This window comes from Brienomyrus brachyistius, chromosome 25, assembly GCF_023856365.1.
Source record: "Brienomyrus brachyistius isolate T26 chromosome 25, BBRACH_0.4, whole genome shotgun sequence".
NCBI lineage: Eukaryota > Metazoa > Chordata > Actinopteri > Osteoglossiformes > Mormyridae > Brienomyrus > Brienomyrus brachyistius.
This window is the reverse complement of record NC_064557.1, coordinates 11272018-11290369: the sequence shown is the minus strand read 5'-3', so window position 1 is coordinate 11290369 and position 18352 is coordinate 11272018. Positions and strand designations below refer to the sequence as shown.

Here is an 18352-nt window from a genome sequence, read left to right as displayed (position 1 = left end):
ACGGTGCGACAGTGTCTTCTGGAAAATCAGGATGCTATCCTTAGTATCCTTTCAAAGATTTTAGAGGACAGTGTAGCAGATGTGAGTATTTGCACAGAGACATTAGGTTTGTTGATGGGGATGAGGAAACAACTTCTTTGAAATTGGCAGATTCTTTCTGAAAGTGCTTGGCGCCTTGAAGCCTGCAAATGCGATTTAACAGGGTCCTTCTGTTGACCATTGCTTTGCTGGCGAAGTAGTCAGTGCATCTCAACAGGCTTAGGAAGATGAGAGATGATGACTCACTGACTAATTTTGGGATAGACACCCCCGTTCCTGCAACTAAATGAAAAAGACTAATGAGTTCACAGCTTGCAAAGTGTCGTTTTATACACTGTAGGTCACACCGAAACCTCTGAGTCCTAGTCGGGATCTTCTCAACATTTTGGACAGAAACATCGTAGAGATGGAGACCAGGTTCTCCAGAGGCATCTTGATCTGATGATGGCAGTGAATTGCCTTCTCCCTCAATCAAGTCATGTTCGAAAAGAAGTTCACCTCAGCTGTTGCAGACCTCTCCACCATTTGCAGACACCTCCAAGAGTTTAAGGAAGCTTCTTCTCGGCTCCATCATCTCTATGTAGCTGCTATTGGGATTGGAGTTTCATCTGCCACACGTGAGAGTTCTCTCTCCACTTTGTCACGTGTCCCAACACCCTTCCGATGCACGATGTTACATGAGAGAAAGAAAAGCTTGGGGATTCTGGCTCATGAGAAAAGCCATAACTAGATATGGATGAATTTGTTAGGGTCTTTGCACAAAGAAACAGAAGATTGATCCTACAATAGAAAACATATAATTAGATATGATCAATGAGTCATTGAAAATGAAAATGGGAAAAAAAACTCTTAAAAAGGAAAATAAATAAAGATTATGCATCATTGGGTTTAAAAATATTAATTATAACTACGGTTTACTTCAGCTTTGTTAAAAAACAAAAACATAAAACAGACCACTTTATAGCTGAAACATACAAGTATAACACTAGATGTTGGCGACCCACCAACATCTCTTACTGCCCCCCCATTGAATGCAGTCTAGAACCGGGCCTGCCCGGGGCCCCGAGCTGGGAGGGGTCCCCGAGGGCGGACAATGGCGTAGTACATTGCAACGACAAATAAGTATTATTTGTGTATTCTATGTCTCTCTCACGTGAGAAAATAAAGGGCTTGTATTTACTAAAGTATCTTTGTTGATATTAATTTAGACTTCAAGCTAAAATAATGGTGGTAAATCATACCATGGGGGCTGGGGGCAAGTTGCAAGGCCCTGTGGAGTTGTCCTGCCAAGGGCCCCCCAGAGTCCCCCCGCAAAGTCCCTAGAATGTCTCCTGCTATTGGAGTTTTTTTTAGATGTTGTTCACAACATAATATAGACATAAGGTCACTGACCATTTAAACTATGTCTTAATATTTTAATGGTTTTCGTCTCACTATTTATTTATAAAGTCACTCAATGCTAAATGTTTAGGCTGAATCCTACATGGTGTATTCATTTAGAAACAAAAACTAAGTGGCCTGAACGTGTTTTTCCCTACTTTGCATTATCAAACCCAACCACACCGAAGTGTGAAGTGCTCATCACCCATTTCACGACTGACGGGTGCCTCAAACAGACCTATAGAAATGAGCTATAAATCGCTTTAAATTAAAGCAAATTAAAGCTCTTTTCCCTTGGGTGACACATGCTCGTCACTATACACTACAAGTAGTGGAAAAAAAATGGCTGTGGCCTTCAGCTGTATACCTCTATTTATTTGACATATTTCACATACATACACACTTCAGAGTGGATCTGCAAGTAGCTATTTTATACGTTATTACATTTATAAAAACATTTCTTCAGCCGTTTTGTTTAAAGGTTACTCAAAAAGCATGCATGTGATTTTTGAATACTCTAGCAGAGCCAAGGAGTCAGTTACAAAATTGTCCCAAGAATAATGCTTTAATGTATCTCTTAGACACAAGTGCACAGTCACTTGTGCGTCACACTGCCCAGAATCCACAGTAATAAAGGAGCCTCGAGTTCAGCAGCGAGTAACACAGACTGCAAATCCCTGGTTACCATGGGGATGCCACCCAACTTGGGGGCAGCTAACGTGTTCTGTTCTCTAAGCAGCTGCGATGGAGGCGTCGTCGCCAAGTCGTCCCTGCGGCTGCAACAGCAAGAGTGGGTGGGGGAGCGGGGGGGGGACATGATCAACAAGTGAGTATTTACTGCTGATCACCTCAGGTTTTAAACTGCGTACATTGTGTTCGCGCATCACAATAAAGTTTCGAAGCTTTGAATCTTGCGCGAGACAGGCCGCAGGGAGCACGCAGGACCCTGCGTTTGTCCCCCTCCCTGACAGTTTAGAGTGCACATCTCGGGAAGGTGAGGGTGGGCCTACCTTGACGAAGATACGCGAAGGCAGAAAGCGCTGCAGGAGCTGGGTGCTGAGCCTGGGGAGACGCAGCAGCTCGATGCTCAGCAGCGGCAGGCTCTGGTAGCCTGCCGTCAGCGGGTAGAAGTTATACAGCATCTGCTGCTCCTCCCCTGGGAGGATTCGGAAGCGCACCTGAAGGGTAATGGGTCAGGAGCCAGCATGTTTTCACTTCAAACAGATACAGATTGTAGAGTGGGGAGTCTGTAGACTTTCAGCATAATGTAAAACCAGATGAGGCCACATGTTGTCAAAATAAGAATTTCAAACCATGAAGGCGAAGGTGAATGACCGGTGACCTGGCCGACCTACAGGGATGGACGTGATTGGCTGACAGAGCTGTCGGCCACACCCACGCCAAGCGAGATATGAAGCGGGAGAAGGAACACAAGTGAGGGCACCGAGATCCAGGGACATCTCACCTGCTTGAGGCCGGAGAACATGAAGGCGTCACTGGGTTCCACAGACATCTCCACCTCCTGTACAAGCCCCGTGCGGTTCTGGATGTGGTACCGGACCGGAAGAGACTCCCGCACGCGTCCAAACGACGGCAGATCTACACAGACGCAGACACACACAGAGCTTGAAAGTGATCCAGTCTCTAAGGAGCTGTCATCGCTCACACAGGTTTGGGTCGTGTTGCTGTTAAACAGACAAGAAATCACATGCTGCACCGGAAAGTTAGTCAAGCTACTAAATGCATAACAATGAGTGCAAGACCGGAGTCTGGTTCGGTGGCAGTGACAGCAGCCAGGTAGGTGAGTCACATGGGCCCTACCAGCATGAATGTACAGAGGGATGGTCTCCAGTGCAACGTGCGGCAGGGGGATCACCGAGCTGACAACCGGGACGTTCTCAGAATCCCTGGGGGGGGGGGGGGAGAGAGTTCATTCTGAATTTCAGGTAATTTACAGTAGTGGCGGAGAATAAAGTGCTGTAGTTTGTGAGGCTAGAGAGAGACACACACTACTTATACACTGAAATCGCCATGATTGCTGGGAGACCCGAGCGAGTGCCGAGCGTCGGCTTGATAGGCACACGGGGTGAGCACACAGCCCCCACTGAAGGAGACACCGACCTTCTCCAAGATATGATGTACTGTCCAGACGCCGCAGTGCTGCCGCCGTGGGGTGTCGGTGGGCACGTCAAACAGAAGCACTCGCTGGCCGACTCGCCCGTCTGGAGGACCACTGGGAAACGGGAAGAGAAGCACCGCCCAGTAAGAGGCTATGCCTTCCCAAGAGAAGTCTGACTCGCCGCCTACCAGAAACCGCGCTCCACTCCTGGAAGTAGTGTGCACCAATCAGAAGCCAGGCCTGAACATAAGCCCCGCCCTCATATTAGAAATTTCAAAAACGGCAACATTGTAACACTTTAGCTAACAGCTCAGCTGTGGACACAATCTCAGCATTAGCCTCCACCTACCGTGCTCCACCTGGCACTGGGGCTGGTCCACGGCAGCCATGGAGGGGGCCAGCTGCAGCCGGCTGCTCAGCAGGTGCAAGGGCCAGGGAGAGCTGCTGAGGATGTCGGTCATAAGCAGGAAGGGCACGTCCACGAACACACGGTCCAGGTGCTCAAACTGGGCAGGGGCACCATCCGCAGTCACAAGGTCACATTTAGATTAGGATTCAGGACGGTGCGCCATCAACATAAAAACACTGTAAACATTAATACAGCCAAATGCAGGCACAGACCTTCGTGGACACAAACTTCACGGCCACGTCGAACGGAACGACGGTTTCCATGGTAACGGTTTCATCCTTGGGTCAAAGAGAAGCAAAGTGTAACAATCACACCACGTTACCATCATACTTATACAAAGCATGTGACATTTGTGTCGTTTTGGTTCCATTTTGAACTCGAGGCGCCTCCCACTCCCACGAACGGAACCCGGCCACAGAATAATGTACACAAACATTCGCTTTGTTTTGCTTTGCTCTGGAACTCGACTCGATGCGTCACCCACTCGCGTTGACACCGGGCGACAAAGACAAAGATTGTTTTACAAACATTCGTTTTGTTTTGGTTTAATCTGGAACTCAAGGCAGCTTCCAATGTCACGCTCACAGGCGGCACACGGACGCAGAGATGTACGCAAACGTCGATTGCGATTTGTGCCGAGCTTCGATGCACCTCCTACTCTTACGCACACAGGCGGCACACAAACACAGAGCTGTACAAACTTTCGTCTGATTTTAGTTTGATCTGGTGCTCGCGGCGCCTCCCACTCTCAGTCTCATGGGCGGCACATAGACACAACTGAGGTTTTGTATTGTTCTGCGAGTCGAGGTGCTCCCCACGCACACAGGCGGCGCACAGACTCACTTTGTGACACTTGCAGACAATGTCTTTGCCCTCTATACAGGCGTTCATGGTATAGGCGACGTGGACTAGGAAGATTCTGGATCCTGTGGTCGAACAGCGGATGTACAGTGGCTTCTCCACCTGCAGAAAGCAGCCATACACATGAGGCCTTGTGAAACACGGGCGTTAAGACCCAGGGGTGCCTTTGGCCCACAACAGGTCACCTTTTCCTGTGGCTGCAGGTCGCCGATGTCGATATCAGGAAGTAGGGCGGGATGGGAGTCGTCACAGGCCTCGGAGCCATCCAGGGTGACGTGGGTCGTCTGGGTGAGGTTGGCATCCTGACCTGGAGATCAAATGGATGAGAGATCCATGTGGCGTTAAGGACTCTCACGCCTGTATGGATGTCCTGCAGGATCGTATGTCACAAAAACGGACGGTAATGTTACATTTACATATATGGCCGCAAACACACACTGAATGTTTGGACTACAAAGGTACTGATTGGAAATTTCACGGCCAACAGGCAGTGACCTGGTTTGAGTCCGGCTGTGAGCTTGACGTCTTGGGCCACCGTGTCCTCCAGGGACTGGATGGTGATGGTCATGCAGTACATCTCGTTGCTCAGGGCTGGCGGCGAGTGCAGGAGCTGCACGGAGATCCTGGGCACCCGGGAGATGATCCTGGGGTGGACAGGGTTACGGTGTTGACAGAACTTCCCAGCCCGACCGAGCGGCCGGCACAGCAAACGAGCTCCTTCGCGGTGGGGCGACTTACATGGTGCTGGCCTGGACAGTCACTGTGTCCCAGTCCACCTGCTGCTCCGGCAGACGGTCCCTTCGCTTGAAGGACCGGGAGGCCTGCAGTGCCTCGTGGGCTGAGGCCGTGTCGCCCCCTCCACTCCGCCAGTTTAGGAAGACGCAGCGCTCGCTCTCCCGACCCAGGATGAGATCCACGCCTGTGATCTGACAATGGCCCACATAGGCTTTCAGAGACGAACACTACTGGCGCCCTGGACATCACATAAATCCCGTGACGCGACCTACGTCCTCTCACCTCTATCTTCTTGCCCACATCCTCAGTGCGGGCCACGAACCTGAAGGCAAACGTGTGTGTCTGTCCAGGCAGCAGACACAGACCCTGCGACTCAGCGGAGCCCTCAGACACACAGCAGTACTGGTTGTACTCCTGGGGCAGAGACAGAGTTCACATGGTGTGCGTCGCTTAAAGGCCTCCTCATGTCTCTTTCATTTAAATCCATGGACTGTTATTGGATGAGATCTGAACGGGGTGGGGGTTCGAGACCCACCTGGTTACTGAGGCTGACGCACAGCTTGGAGAAGTGGACGGGGTGGGGGCAATCGGCCCGCAGGAAGACGTGCAACTGCACGGGGACGTCCAGGTGGAAGCTGGGATGGAGAAACCTGGCCTTGCACTGCACTGTGAGAGAGGGAGGGGCAAAACCATCAGAACATGCCCACATGACCCTGCGGGTGACCTCACTAAGGAGGCGGAGCCCAGGCCAGTCATTGGGGGACAGGCACCAAAGGGCGGAGTCCAAGCCGGTCATTGAAGGACACTCACCAAAGGGCACGCAGTCCTGCGCCTCCACCATGACTTCATCTTCAGCAGCCTGGGCGGCCCGCTCGCTCCACAGTGCGTGAGCCGCTCGGACCGCAGCAGGGTCACAGTCCGGCTCCGCCTCTGGCACCTCTTTCTGGAAGGAGTCAGCGGGGCCCCTCATCGTCATCCCCATCATCACCATAGGAAAGCAAACTGCAGACATCACTTTGAAAGGGCTTCAGGATGCCCTCGGCTCACTGGACACCTCCATCCAGAGGTAGGTGGCATTTTTGCAAATTTTTCACAAGAAACAGCCACTCACCATCAAAACCTTGAACAGGTTCTTCTCAATCCTTGATTTCTGGTCCTCAGGCAGAGAAGAAGCTGGATGGGCATGGACGAGAGACATGATAAGTCCTCATCTACTGAAAAGGGGCCAACTCAACATATCAAGGTTGTGCTCAAAGCTGCTACGACCACAGTCATAATCAGGTCTGATATTGCTGACCCGGGGAGTAGGAGTGTCACACAGGGGTCGCAAACCCAGGAATTAGATGGTGGCAAAGCAGCATACCTCTGCCCACCAGCTCCATGCCGTACGCCACGTAGTCCTTCACCTGGGCCATGAGGTAGGAGCAGCGGAGGGCGGTGCTGAGGATGGAGGTCAGTAGGTTCCACCACCGCTCTGTCCGGTAGTCACACATCACATAGTCCAGCAGCCTCAGCACGCACAGAGACACACAGTCAGAGCCAAAGCAGGAATACACCAAGATCAACTCGCTCATTCACCACGTGCCAATAACCTGGTGCACGCTACATTTACAGTATTTGGCAGACGCCCTTAGCCAGAGCGACTTACATAAGTGCTTTAAGACGCTGCGATGAATTTTTCTGATACTAGCTCAATAAGGACCCAAGCTATGAATACCATCTATCCGAACACTGTTGAGAACTGTTGAGTGCAACAAATTTATTTTTTTTTGGTACACACACACACACACACACACACACACACACACACACACACACACACACACACACACACACACACACACACACACACACACACACACACACACACACACACACGGAAAAGAGCTGAGTAAGAATACAGAGTACTACTTCAGGTATTTCTGAAAAAGACATGGGTGAGAAATGGGTGAGACACTGCTGCCTGCTGCAGACAGTGCCTGTCAGCACTTGGCCCTTAATTTGCTCCTAAGCCCAATCCTTCAGGGAAGAACAACTCACTTCAGGGCCTTGGCGTAGTCCTTGGTGTGGTAGTACTCCTCACCCATCTGCACCACTGCGGGAAGGGCGGATTCAGGGTGAGAACAGGGCTAAGGGAACGGCCTGCCAGCCGGCGTACAACCGCGCGGAAGACTCGTCTCTGCCCAGTGTGTGAGCGGGTGATGTCAGCAGGGGCGCCTGTGTGTGCGTGACACACACTTACTCAGGTGGCCCTTCATGCGTGGACACTTGTACTTCTTGAACTGAGCCACGGCATTGCTGAGCAGGGCGATGATGAGCTCCTAGAATCACACAGGTCGAACACGGGTCAAGGAGGAAAGCCAGATCCTGTACCGTTGCTGTGAGTGCGGTACATCCATGACACTCCCCAGTCAGCCCCAGGCACCTGTCCATTTACACTCTTACATTTTAACCCTTTCAGCTCCAGCCTAGTCTTTCGTTAACTGCTACGCCCTCTGGTGTCTCCTCGTTTACCCCATGTAAAGAGGGCGGCGCTTACCGAATGAGGCACCTCTTTCTCTTTTCCCTGAAGACCCAGAATGCCTCTCTTCTCCTTCTCTGGATCAGGAGGGTCAATACCTGGACAGAGCGGTGAATAGGGGTCAACGGTGCTCCACCACAATCAAGTCTCCACAGGACAAAGGTGAGTAGCATGAGATCGGTTCAGCAGAGGGAAGAGAGGCATCTCTCTGATACACACAAAGCAAACAACTTGGAGGATGCAATGCAAAGGAGAGGCGTCATCTTCAGACTGATTACAGTAAAACTGAGATGACAGGGGTTACAGCTGATATGTAATGGTGTCATTTGGCTGCTGATAGTGGGTGTTTATGCGTGCGTGTGTGTGTGTGTGTCCATGGTCACACACAGTGGCGGGTCCAGACAAACACTCACTCTGGTGTCCCTGCCTCCAGGCCCGCTGTCCATAGAAGTCGAGGACGGCAGTGGGGGTGTCCAGGGGGTCTGGGGGCGGGCACCCCGTACTCAGCTGCGATAGAAACGAAACAGTGAGGAGCAGCCAGACAACAATTCTCCAGGAGCCCCCCCAGCAGTTATATAGCATAGTAACTTATTAATAATCAAGTGTACAGCGTGTTGCAGCTGGGAGAATAACAGCTGAACCACATGAGCTCAACCAACCATTACGAGACGATCTCCAACTATGCTCAGACCCGCTCGCCCCCACCAACCCACCTCCGGGCTGCCACAGAGCTGCACCGCCTGCCGCTTGCGCTCCTGGGCGTAGTGCGCCGCCTGCTGGTAGTAGAAGCCCGGGTTCTGGGTCTGGATGGCAGTCAGGCCCAGCTTGATAGCCTCGTCGAAGAGGTCGCCGAAGGACTGGAACCTGGGGGTAGGACAGCCAATCAGAAGCACTTTTATGCTTACAAGTTTGTTCCTATAGGTTAGAAACACCGCCACATGCTTTATACATTTGTTCCTATAGGTTAGAAACACCGCCACATGCTTTATACATTTGTTCCTATAGGTTAGAAACACCGCCACATGCTTTATACATTTGTTCCTATAGGTTAGAAACACCGCCACATGCTTTATACATTTGTTCCTATAGGTTAGAAACACCACCACATGCTTTATACATTTGTTCCTATAGGTTAGAAACACCGCCACATGCTTTGGAACAGCAAGCACTGTCAGGCTGCAGAGTAACATTGACTGTATTACTGTGCCACCCTTACTGCTTGGACATCCAGGCCGCGTGCTCGAACGCTAACTCAGCGCTGCCGATCTTCTTCTTGCACAGGTCGATGTGCTTCCTAAACTGTGCGATGGCATCCAAGGGTGTGTTGTGCTGGAAGCAAAGCCGGCAGATCTGGAAGAGAAGGACCCTCACTATCAACACCACCACCACCATCATCATCATCAGTAATTTTTCTGTAGAAGAGAAGGGGAATTTCCCCTAATTACAGTTAAATCAGTCAGCTGACAAGTTACATCCTCTCAGTTATGTGCTGAATAGTTCAATGCAAACAGTTGACAGCTTAGCCATGAACGCAGGTCACCTTGTAGTTGATGAATCCAGCCAATGTCTTGATCTCCAGGATGTTGGTCTCATGGGCTCGCAGCTCGTGCACAAGGCTGTAAGCCGTCTTGTAGTGCCTAAGTCACAGGGACAGAGCATCTCAAAACGGCTAAGGGGGGGCTTGCCGATGACGGCAGTCTTCGTCTCCTTAAGCAGAAACTTGATTTGAAACCTGGATCTTAATTTGGGTATAAATATTACACAACAAATGCATTCAATTTAATCTTAATTAGCTCTGCTCTCATTGTGCGTTTTATAAATTAAGGCCCTTAAATGGAGACATGAGCTAAAATGTGCATGTGTGCACTGCAAAAACACTGGAGAGTACAGTTAATGAAGGTCTTACTTCAGTGCGTTTTGCGTGTCCTGCTTCAGCTCACTAAAGAAAGCAATCTTAAACTGGTGTCGCACAAACAGCAACTGCAACACACAAGAGAGTCGCCCCCAAAGACGAGGCATGAAACCAAGGCCTCGCAGATGCAGCCCCACAGCACTGAAAAGCTGAAATGAACCCCAACCTGATGGGTGGTTTTGTTGAGGAACTCCTTATGAGATTTCACCCTCCGTATCTCAGTGTGGTAGTAAGTCTGAGCGTGCTCATAGAAGGCGTTCTCCAGCCTGCGGTGAGGGTTCACACAAGTGCCGTCAGTAATCATTGCAGCGACCTGCGGGTAGACTGGTGCCAGAGGTCATGCGGGGGTTACGCTAACCTGATGATGTAGCCCACGAGGTGATCAGTGTGGGGGAGGACGAAGAGAAACTTGCCCGAAAGGTCACAAGCGTTACAGAGAGCACTTGCCCGCTCTGAGGCCATGACGTCTTCTCCTTAACATACACGCACAAAGAATGTGCACAAAGGTATATACACCATACAGACACAAGACAATACTAAGCAATGGGATATCCTGCACGGCACCTTCGGATACTCATACTGTACGCATTGCAGTGTCTCCCCTACCGTTATATTAGGGGGGCGCCCCACCCCTCCACCCCTTGAAGGTCGAGTTAATTATATTTTCTATATAGCGCCAGATCACAACAGAAGTCATTTATGGTTACCTTACCTATAGAACAGGTCTATACATTGTCCTTTTATTAAACAAACTAAATAGCCTTATGTTATTTATCTTATTTACACAACAGCTTGTCATTTTTGTCTCTCCACGGTCGCGCGTTTACAGTTCTCCTCTGCTCTCTGTATCGCGCATGGCAGAGCTCTGCCCCAGAATTCTTCAGCACGGACAAAAGACTTCGGCCATCTGCACCTACCAGGGGGAAGAGGAGTTTTCTTTTGAATTAACACCACTGCGACCTTAGTGTTCCGTCCTTGCAGACTTGTCCTGTAGAAACAACCAGTCCAAACGTCTATTTGTGGCAGCAGAGTGAGCCCAGGCGGGCCAAACAGACCCTGCAGAAGCTGGTAGATTACCTGACAATTTCCACCTTGGTAGCACACTCCAGCTGCTTTTCCTTCCACTGAACCTCATCCCAATCCAACTCATAAAACAGCACTACCAGCGCTGGGACCAGGTTCAAATGCTTGTTCATCCAGCTGGTCTTCAGGATGCCTTTGGGGATGTACCACTCATAAGAGGTTCTCTGAAATGAAAAGAGCACACACCCATGTCCATACGACACATAACGTAATGAAAGGCACATCGGGGTGAGAAAAAAGCACCACACCTTGGTCCTACATTTCGGGTACTCATGGTCCCCAGGAAGGACTTTGAAGGAAATGGGCACCCTGTCAGCCCTCCTGTTGGCACAGAAGGCATCCCAGATAGCCCTGTGAACGGCGTTGTAGACCACGTCCAGTCCCGTTAGAGCCACAAAGGCCATTGGCCGGCAGCATAACTCCGGAGGTAGGTCCCACTGTGTTGGGGTCATCTTCTTCTCGGCTACGCAACAGCTCTAAAAAAACATCATCTTTATTTGATGCATGGGTTTTAAAACATGGATCCATAATAATTAACACGGCCCGTGAGAGAAAAAGAAAATGCACGCCATTTAATACCGCTGGTTAATAATTACTGCTTTGATCGTCGGTACGATGTTCAGCATGAAATTCGCCTGGCCGTCACTGACAGTCACGTTTAGGCCAAAGTATGCACTTCAGCCTTTACAGACATGTGTATTAAAACACTGATAAAGTTCAAGAGAATCGGCAAATGTGTTTTCTGGGGCGTATTCTCTTTAAAACAATATCGGTCAGATCATGACTACCAAAAAGCGTGTCAATGCATACATCAAACGACCGTACATCATTTATAAAATAGTAACCTTATTTAAAAAGAAATCGTGCACATACCGAATGAGCTATCCAAAATAAGTCCCCCGCAGCCACCTAATTTATTTACATGAATAACTGACTTTCCTTATGAATAGTTGTGCTATTTCCCCTCCCAAGTAAGTTCCCGGAACAGGAAAAACACGAGACAACGATTGACAGCGCTCTGAGCCAATCAGGCTACGGCAGCTTTAGGGCCCGCCAATCAGCACATTGAGAGGGAGAGCCCGGAAGATGACGTCATACGCACGCACGAAGGGGGAAGACGTCAAACGTCATCAATCATCCATCTTCCAGCCGCTTATCCTGGACTGCAAAATAAAAGTAATGAAAACGGAATTTCTAATTATAATTAGACCCTTTATATCAGAATATTTTAATCATAGCAGTATAAGTCACTGAACAAAACCGTTCGTCAATATTTTCTTATATTTTACACCCAGTCTCCATCTCTACAATTTAAATGAAAATATATTGTTAATTTTGACGAACACAAAATCATCATGTACGTACAAAACTATTTTCAATGAAAAATAAATATTAAGTTTTTACAAATCTAACTATTATTTATCTAGAATACCTGTCACGTCCAGTAAAATAACAGCCTATGTAAAAACGAATATATTTCTCACCGTTGGTCTAGCTTCCGATCCTGGGTTACTCCGTGCCTTGCGCCTGTAGCTTTGGGAGATGCTCCTGATGCCCGCGAGCAGGGCTATTGGAGGGGCACGGATGCCCAGGCAGATTTAGGGGGCCCAGCAATATAGAAAATTAAGTGGGGGGCAAGGAGACATTTTGTCAGGTGGGCCCAGAATTTTTAGGTACACCCCTGTCTGTGATCCTGCGAAGGATTAGAGGGTGTGGAAAATGGGCTGATGGCAATGAGTAACACTGTAGATGTGTGATGTGTGTGAAGCGGCCATTTAAATGAACACCCTACCTTCGGCAAGGATTTCACCATTTTCAGTCAAGGTTACAAAACTAACCCTTAGTTTAAATAAAATCAAGAATTTAGTTATTTTTTCTCCATTGAGGGGTGGGGGGACAGGTACCTTACAGACAATAAAGAAATGAAAGTCCTATGTGAAATCAACACTGGCATGTGGCCGCAGGTTTGCTTCAGGTTCTCCGCTTAATACAGACATTTAACTGAGCGGAGACACAAATTTAACTGCCCTTTCAGTTCCCGACTGATCTCAGACTAAATTACTGAACTACAATTTGAACTGCCAAAAGATGAGAGCCATCAGCAGGCACCATTTACTTCTGCTTCCAAGAGATCTACTTATATCTAATCAAGAAAAATCTGATCACCTTTTCAATAAAAGGAAAAAAAAAAATCAGATTGATGAATGAATTAAAATAACTTGTTACAATGAGTTGAGTGCAGAAAGGATTAACACTTACAGAAAAATAAATTATTACCAAAAAAGCTATTTAAATGCCCTTTTGTCACTTTAAACCAAGCTCTGTTCCTTCCGTTTTCGTTGAACAGCAGACACACATGCATAAGTTCAAAGGAAACCAGTCAACTATCATGGCTGTGGCACAACAGAATGTGTGAAGATCTCTTTGATCACCAATAACCTCTGAGAAATCATGCACCTTTGCCATTTATTGTCTTTGTCAGTTTGCAGGGCACATAAATGCAGCTCGCTTGCTCACCCCCCCGGAAGATGACCTACCTCCCGCACAAAACCCTCGCACCCCATGGGGGAGGGTCTCCGTTTTACTGCACGCAGGGACCACACAGGTGCAGCTGACGTAGTGACAGGAAGACTAACATTTGTTGGGGACACAGATTTTACTTTTAATGTGTATAAAAGAGAGAATAAAACATTGCTTATTACAGGAGAATTTCCAACCACATATGAAATTAACATCACTGGAGGCATCGGGGGCAGAATCTTACCCAGATTCTACTTTTGGGTGTCCCATCCATTCATCTGTCCCATCAAACACTCAGGGCAGGATGCCCACTCATCACACAGCTTACACAACGACAATGACACAGTTTGGGCAATGTAGACATGCCAGTTAGCCTACCTGTGTGACCTGACTGCAAGAGGCAATCTACACGACACAGGGAGAACATGCAAACCGTCCCCAGACACAGAACGTAGCTGAGGCCTAAACGCCCAAAAAGTTTACGACAGTAAACAAAGCTGAAAAGTTCTGGCGACTCCATCTTAGAAGACAGAGACTCCAGTCAACCAGAACATTTTCCATCTTCAACACAATTAGAGAAATCACATTCATAATCCTTCTAATGTGCTAATGCAACCAAATTAAAGTTACACATTCCACTCAAGACAGCAATGAAGAGGGAAAGTTTCACTTCCGATAACACTCATTTCATGAGGAGGGCACCCAGAGAGACAGACGGATAGACCTTTGACCCTGTGCCTTTAACTTCTGGTTTCACATTGTAGTTAGGGAGACCCCGAACATGCCATCCAGCGACATCTGTGATTTGTTTACATTTGACAAAATAGTATAGTGTTAGGCAGCATTTCTGAAATCACCTATGGGTTTCCCAAAGGCAAGAAAAGGTAGTCTGACCATCTGCAAGTTCTGCTTTAATGGACATGACCATTTTAGTGCTTCTTCAGTACACAAATTTTTCAGTCTTTAGGTTGAGTGCAGCCAGAGAGAGATTCACAGTCACGTCCTCCATCATGTTCCAGAGACAGTCCACAAAGTATTTCAGACGTGTACCATTCCCATAAGATTGTTTCAAAAGCCAAAGAACTACTGGACACATAAAAAATAAAATTAAAAAAAAAAGAGCAGCAGAAATCACTACCTCGACCTTCGGTCCTTCTTGGGTTTTTCGAGACTCCTCTCCATCGTTTTTTCACTGTCTCCCCTACACTTTGGGCAGTACCACTTCCCTTTCGGCTTGTAGGTTAGTCCAACACAGGAGAAGTGGAACCATTCAATGGGACACTGTTCATTGTCGCAGCCAATCATCTCGCCATAGGAGACCTGGTCGCACAGGCAGTAGGTGGGCTCGTCGGGGTCGATGGCGTACTCCGCCGGAGAGGCTTCGCGCTCCTGCTTGGCGCGAGAACGCTTCTTCTTCTTAGCTGACTTGGACCGCTTCTCTCGGACAGGCGGGTGGCGGCGGAGGCGGTGGCGGAGGGGGAGATGGTTCCTTGCCTGGCTCGTCTACGCCGTTGGCTGCGTGGCAGGAGTCGCGGCTCTCGCTGTGCCGCTGGCGTCGGGGCCGCCGCGCTGATGATCGTTCAGGGGGCACAGCCTCCTGCCTGAGCCGTTCACTGGTCCGCTCCGTCTCGGTCGGCTCCTGAAAGCAGTGCACGTGGGAGTCCATCTGGCGCGCTCGATTCTCCACCAGCTCCATCATCTGCGTCACCACGTGTATCTTCTCGTCACCCAGCTCCTGGCTGCAGATGAGGGCACGCTGCAGCTGGTTCTGCAGGCGACGCCTCTGGGCCCCATCTGACTCTTTCTTGTACTTCTCATACACATCGTCCAGCTCTTTCAGCACCTCTACAGGGAGAGAATGGGGTCAGAGAAAGAGGAACATGAAATATTAATGAGAATTGCAGCTTAGATTAACACTGCATTTAAAAAAATTTTAGGACACGTCAAGGACAAATCCCGCCGGTTGTTTTTCTTTCCTTTTTTAAAACTCCAGCTAAAATCAAAACTAATAATCTTAAAAGTACATTACATTAAAATCTGAAATACATTTTTTTCCCAAAGTGGCGTACAAGTTAAGGCAACCAGCACATTACAAACATACAGCTGCCACAGAGTCGACTAGGCATAGCAAGTGTCGCACAACATCTTCCAAATAATCAAGAATCTGAAATGTCTACTTTTCAAATAAGCAAAACATTACGGACATTCAGAGAACATGGAATGGTATAAACTAGTATTAATATTCCTCGAAAAGTTGGGTGTTGAAGCGTTTCTTGAAGGTGGAGAGCCCCAATATACCCAACAAGCACATCTTGACAGAAGTCCCTAAAGCGTCAGCTGAGTCCACGCTGCAACACCACTTCCGGGATCCCGCCCCGGAAGCGACGACACAACCACTTCCGGCCCGACAGTACGTTTATATTTAGGCGTCTTGCGTCGCTGCGTTAAAGCGAATAAAATCCATGTGCAGAATGGGTATCGGGTGTTTTCACAGTAGCCGTAGAGCAGTACCGCTCTTAAGTCATTAACCTGTCCCTCGGCCAATATGACAACTTCTACTGCGCACTTTTTGACCCACACCCACCGTTTTCTCCTCCGCGGTGAAAGAGCCAAGGCCAGAAAAAAACGATACTGCTACACCCATTTTCACTGCGCTTAAAAAAAACATACTTCGCATGTTCAACACGACAAGGAAGGGAAGTTTCAACAAAACGGTGCTTCGGACAAAGACCAGTCTCAGCTTAAAAGGGACCAACAGAAACGACTAGGCAACATTATACAAGGTTAATAAAAAATTCCTTGCCATGATATGCTGAAAAAACGTCACCGAGATACAGTAGGAAAAACGAGGCGACCAGCCATTCAGAGGACATCAGCGAATTTTTAATCACTCACCAAAACGACTAATCCTTAACGCCTGCCCTGACTTCAGAAAACTGCAAATTAATACTTTAGATGCACAGTGAAAACGCGTTTACACCCGGGAATGATTATACAGAGGCTTATTACTGAATCCATAACCAGTGGCATTAAAGAACTAACTCATTCCGCCCCAACACTGACAGATATACCGCAGCGTCGCAGTGTAACACACATACGCATGAAATGATTTTCAGCCGCGGCCGATTTTCGTTTCCAATCCCCCGTGGTACGCGGAAGGGCCAGCAGATTTGTTCGCATACCTTGATATTTCGAGTCGATCTCGCGCAAGATTGAAACATTCCTTTGAATGTCCAATGGCAGTGACTCCACACACTCAAGGTAGTCCTCCACATAGCTGAGCAGTTGTGTCTTTTCCACGTTTGGATAGTGTCCCAACATTGTGATCCCGGTGCATTAAATAGCCCAGCCGCACATGCAAAAGAAGAACCGGAATTTTTTACCACACGAGCATTTGGGAACTCTGATAACTAGTCCTTCAGATCCCTTACAACCCGACTCGCGCTACTGCCTTCTATGTAGCCCAATCCTCCACAACGACTGCGACTGCTTCAAACAAAAAACGTCCTTGGTGCGCATGTACGGATGTTTTCCTTATAAGGTCACACACTGCATGTTCGCGTTTCCCGGGGTTTTGAGCCGACCGTAGCCCCATGGGTCAAAGTTAATGTGCGCTACTCTCTTAAAGGCACAACGCACTCGTTGTACCAGTGTCCGTTATGTGCTCCCCCTAGGACTCCCAACATTAGTTAGCTTTAATGATAAATGTGGTGAACGTATACAAAGTTAGAACTGAACTGGCATCGTGTTCTCGCGTGAGAAAAACACAGTTTGATATTTATTATTGTCACCAGTAAAAGCGGCATTCTGGGAATGAGCCCCGTTCTGTTAATGAACAGACATTACCTGCATTACTATTGCATTGACAATGTAGTTTCGCTGTCACCGGGCTCTGCTCTGGTTGAGCGTCTCAGCCCTGAAAGCGGTGACGCGCGAACCGTCGTGGGCGATCACGCCGGGCACTTTCTGCCATGAGTCCGGGGACTTTCCCCTAGGCACGAGTGAGAAACCAGGTCCTCTGCATGTAGCCTAGCGAACAGGTTTTCAGAATGCCTACGCAAACAGCGTAGGTCAATGTGCATATAAGCCCCCCACATGTGACAGAGAGGAGATTCACGGTGGGTTTAAATATGTCAAATGATTTTTAGGTTGCAATAAAGGAATATGGAGTCAGCGGTTACAATGTAATTAAGCCATGTCCTATAAAGCTCTAAAGAACGATTGGGAAAGTTAGAAGGAGCAAGAGTCCTTCGGATTTCCGCAGATGAATAAATTATGCAAATTATGAAAAGGCGGCGTCCCAGAAGTAACAGAGCAATGGACAACAGACAACACTGAAAAATTGTAGAAATTATGTTGACCAACCGTAATTTCAGACTCCTTTTTTATGGCGTCGACAGCATTTTCTACCTGCCGCATTTAATAAAAGGATCATGGGAAAGACTTTAATAGGAGACGGACAGATTTTTTCACTGCTTAAAAAGCCGAGTTGGACGTACCAGTTTAAAGGGTTTAATTCGGTCTTTTAAGGGCGAGTCATGGTCAACCAGTGCCAATGTAATGTACATTCATGGAAAAAATACATTTCACGGTTGGAATTTTATTACCTTTCGTAACATATATACATATGTTCACTGCATATGTATGTAACTTGTATATTTATATCACTGCAATATCCGTACCTGTATTTGGGTTATTCTTCTGTCCAATATGTGTAATTGTGTGCGCTAATTCTTCTTATTTATTTCTATTTTATATATAGTATCCTTTGGT

General features: G+C 48.1%; 2 protein-coding genes across 2 annotated transcripts; both read right to left on the bottom strand.

The window, feature by feature from the left end:
* Positions 1-1773: 1773 nt before the first annotated feature.
* trappc11 (trafficking protein particle complex subunit 11) lies at positions 1774-12064 on the bottom strand. The gene is made up of 30 exons (XM_048996056.1): positions 11933-12064; positions 11308-11535; positions 11054-11223; positions 10894-10964; positions 10335-10449; positions 10143-10242; positions 9971-10044; positions 9605-9701; positions 9281-9414; positions 8778-8928; positions 8478-8571; positions 8083-8162; positions 7786-7864; positions 7584-7638; positions 6907-7052; positions 6655-6716; positions 6354-6486; positions 6079-6209; positions 5826-5957; positions 5547-5734; positions 5304-5452; positions 4994-5115; positions 4791-4910; positions 4160-4225; positions 3888-4044; positions 3541-3652; positions 3241-3326; positions 2885-3018; positions 2430-2597; positions 1774-2195 (listed from the first exon to the last, which is right to left on the bottom strand). The coding sequence occupies exons 2-30, from the start codon at positions 11509-11511 to the stop codon at positions 2151-2153; spliced, it is 3375 nt and encodes a 1124-aa protein (XP_048852013.1). The 5' UTR covers positions 11512-11535; positions 11933-12064; the 3' UTR covers positions 1774-2150.
* A 1632-nt stretch (positions 12065-13696) lies between these two features.
* Positions 13697-17107, bottom strand: LOC125720541 (inhibitor of growth protein 2-like). Its single transcript, XM_048996072.1, is given in 3 exon segments — positions 13697-15049; positions 15051-15424; positions 16762-17107. Coding segments are annotated over 3 exon segments (849 nt in total). The 5' UTR covers positions 16901-17107; the 3' UTR covers positions 13697-14713.
* Positions 17108-18352: the final 1245 nt, after the last annotated feature.

Coding starts and splice junctions, on each gene's coding strand:
- trappc11 (XM_048996056.1), bottom strand. CDS start 11,511: ATGACCCCAACACAGTGGGACCTACCTCCGGAGTTATGCTGCCGGCCA. Junction 4,911..4,993: donor ACCTGCAGCCACAGGAAAAG/GTGACCTGTTGT, acceptor TGCTTTCTGCAG/GTGGAGAAGCCACTGTACAT. Junction 3,019..3,240: donor CCCTCTGTACATTCATGCTG/GTAGGGCCCATG, acceptor GCGTCTGTGTAG/ATCTGCCGTCGTTTGGACGC.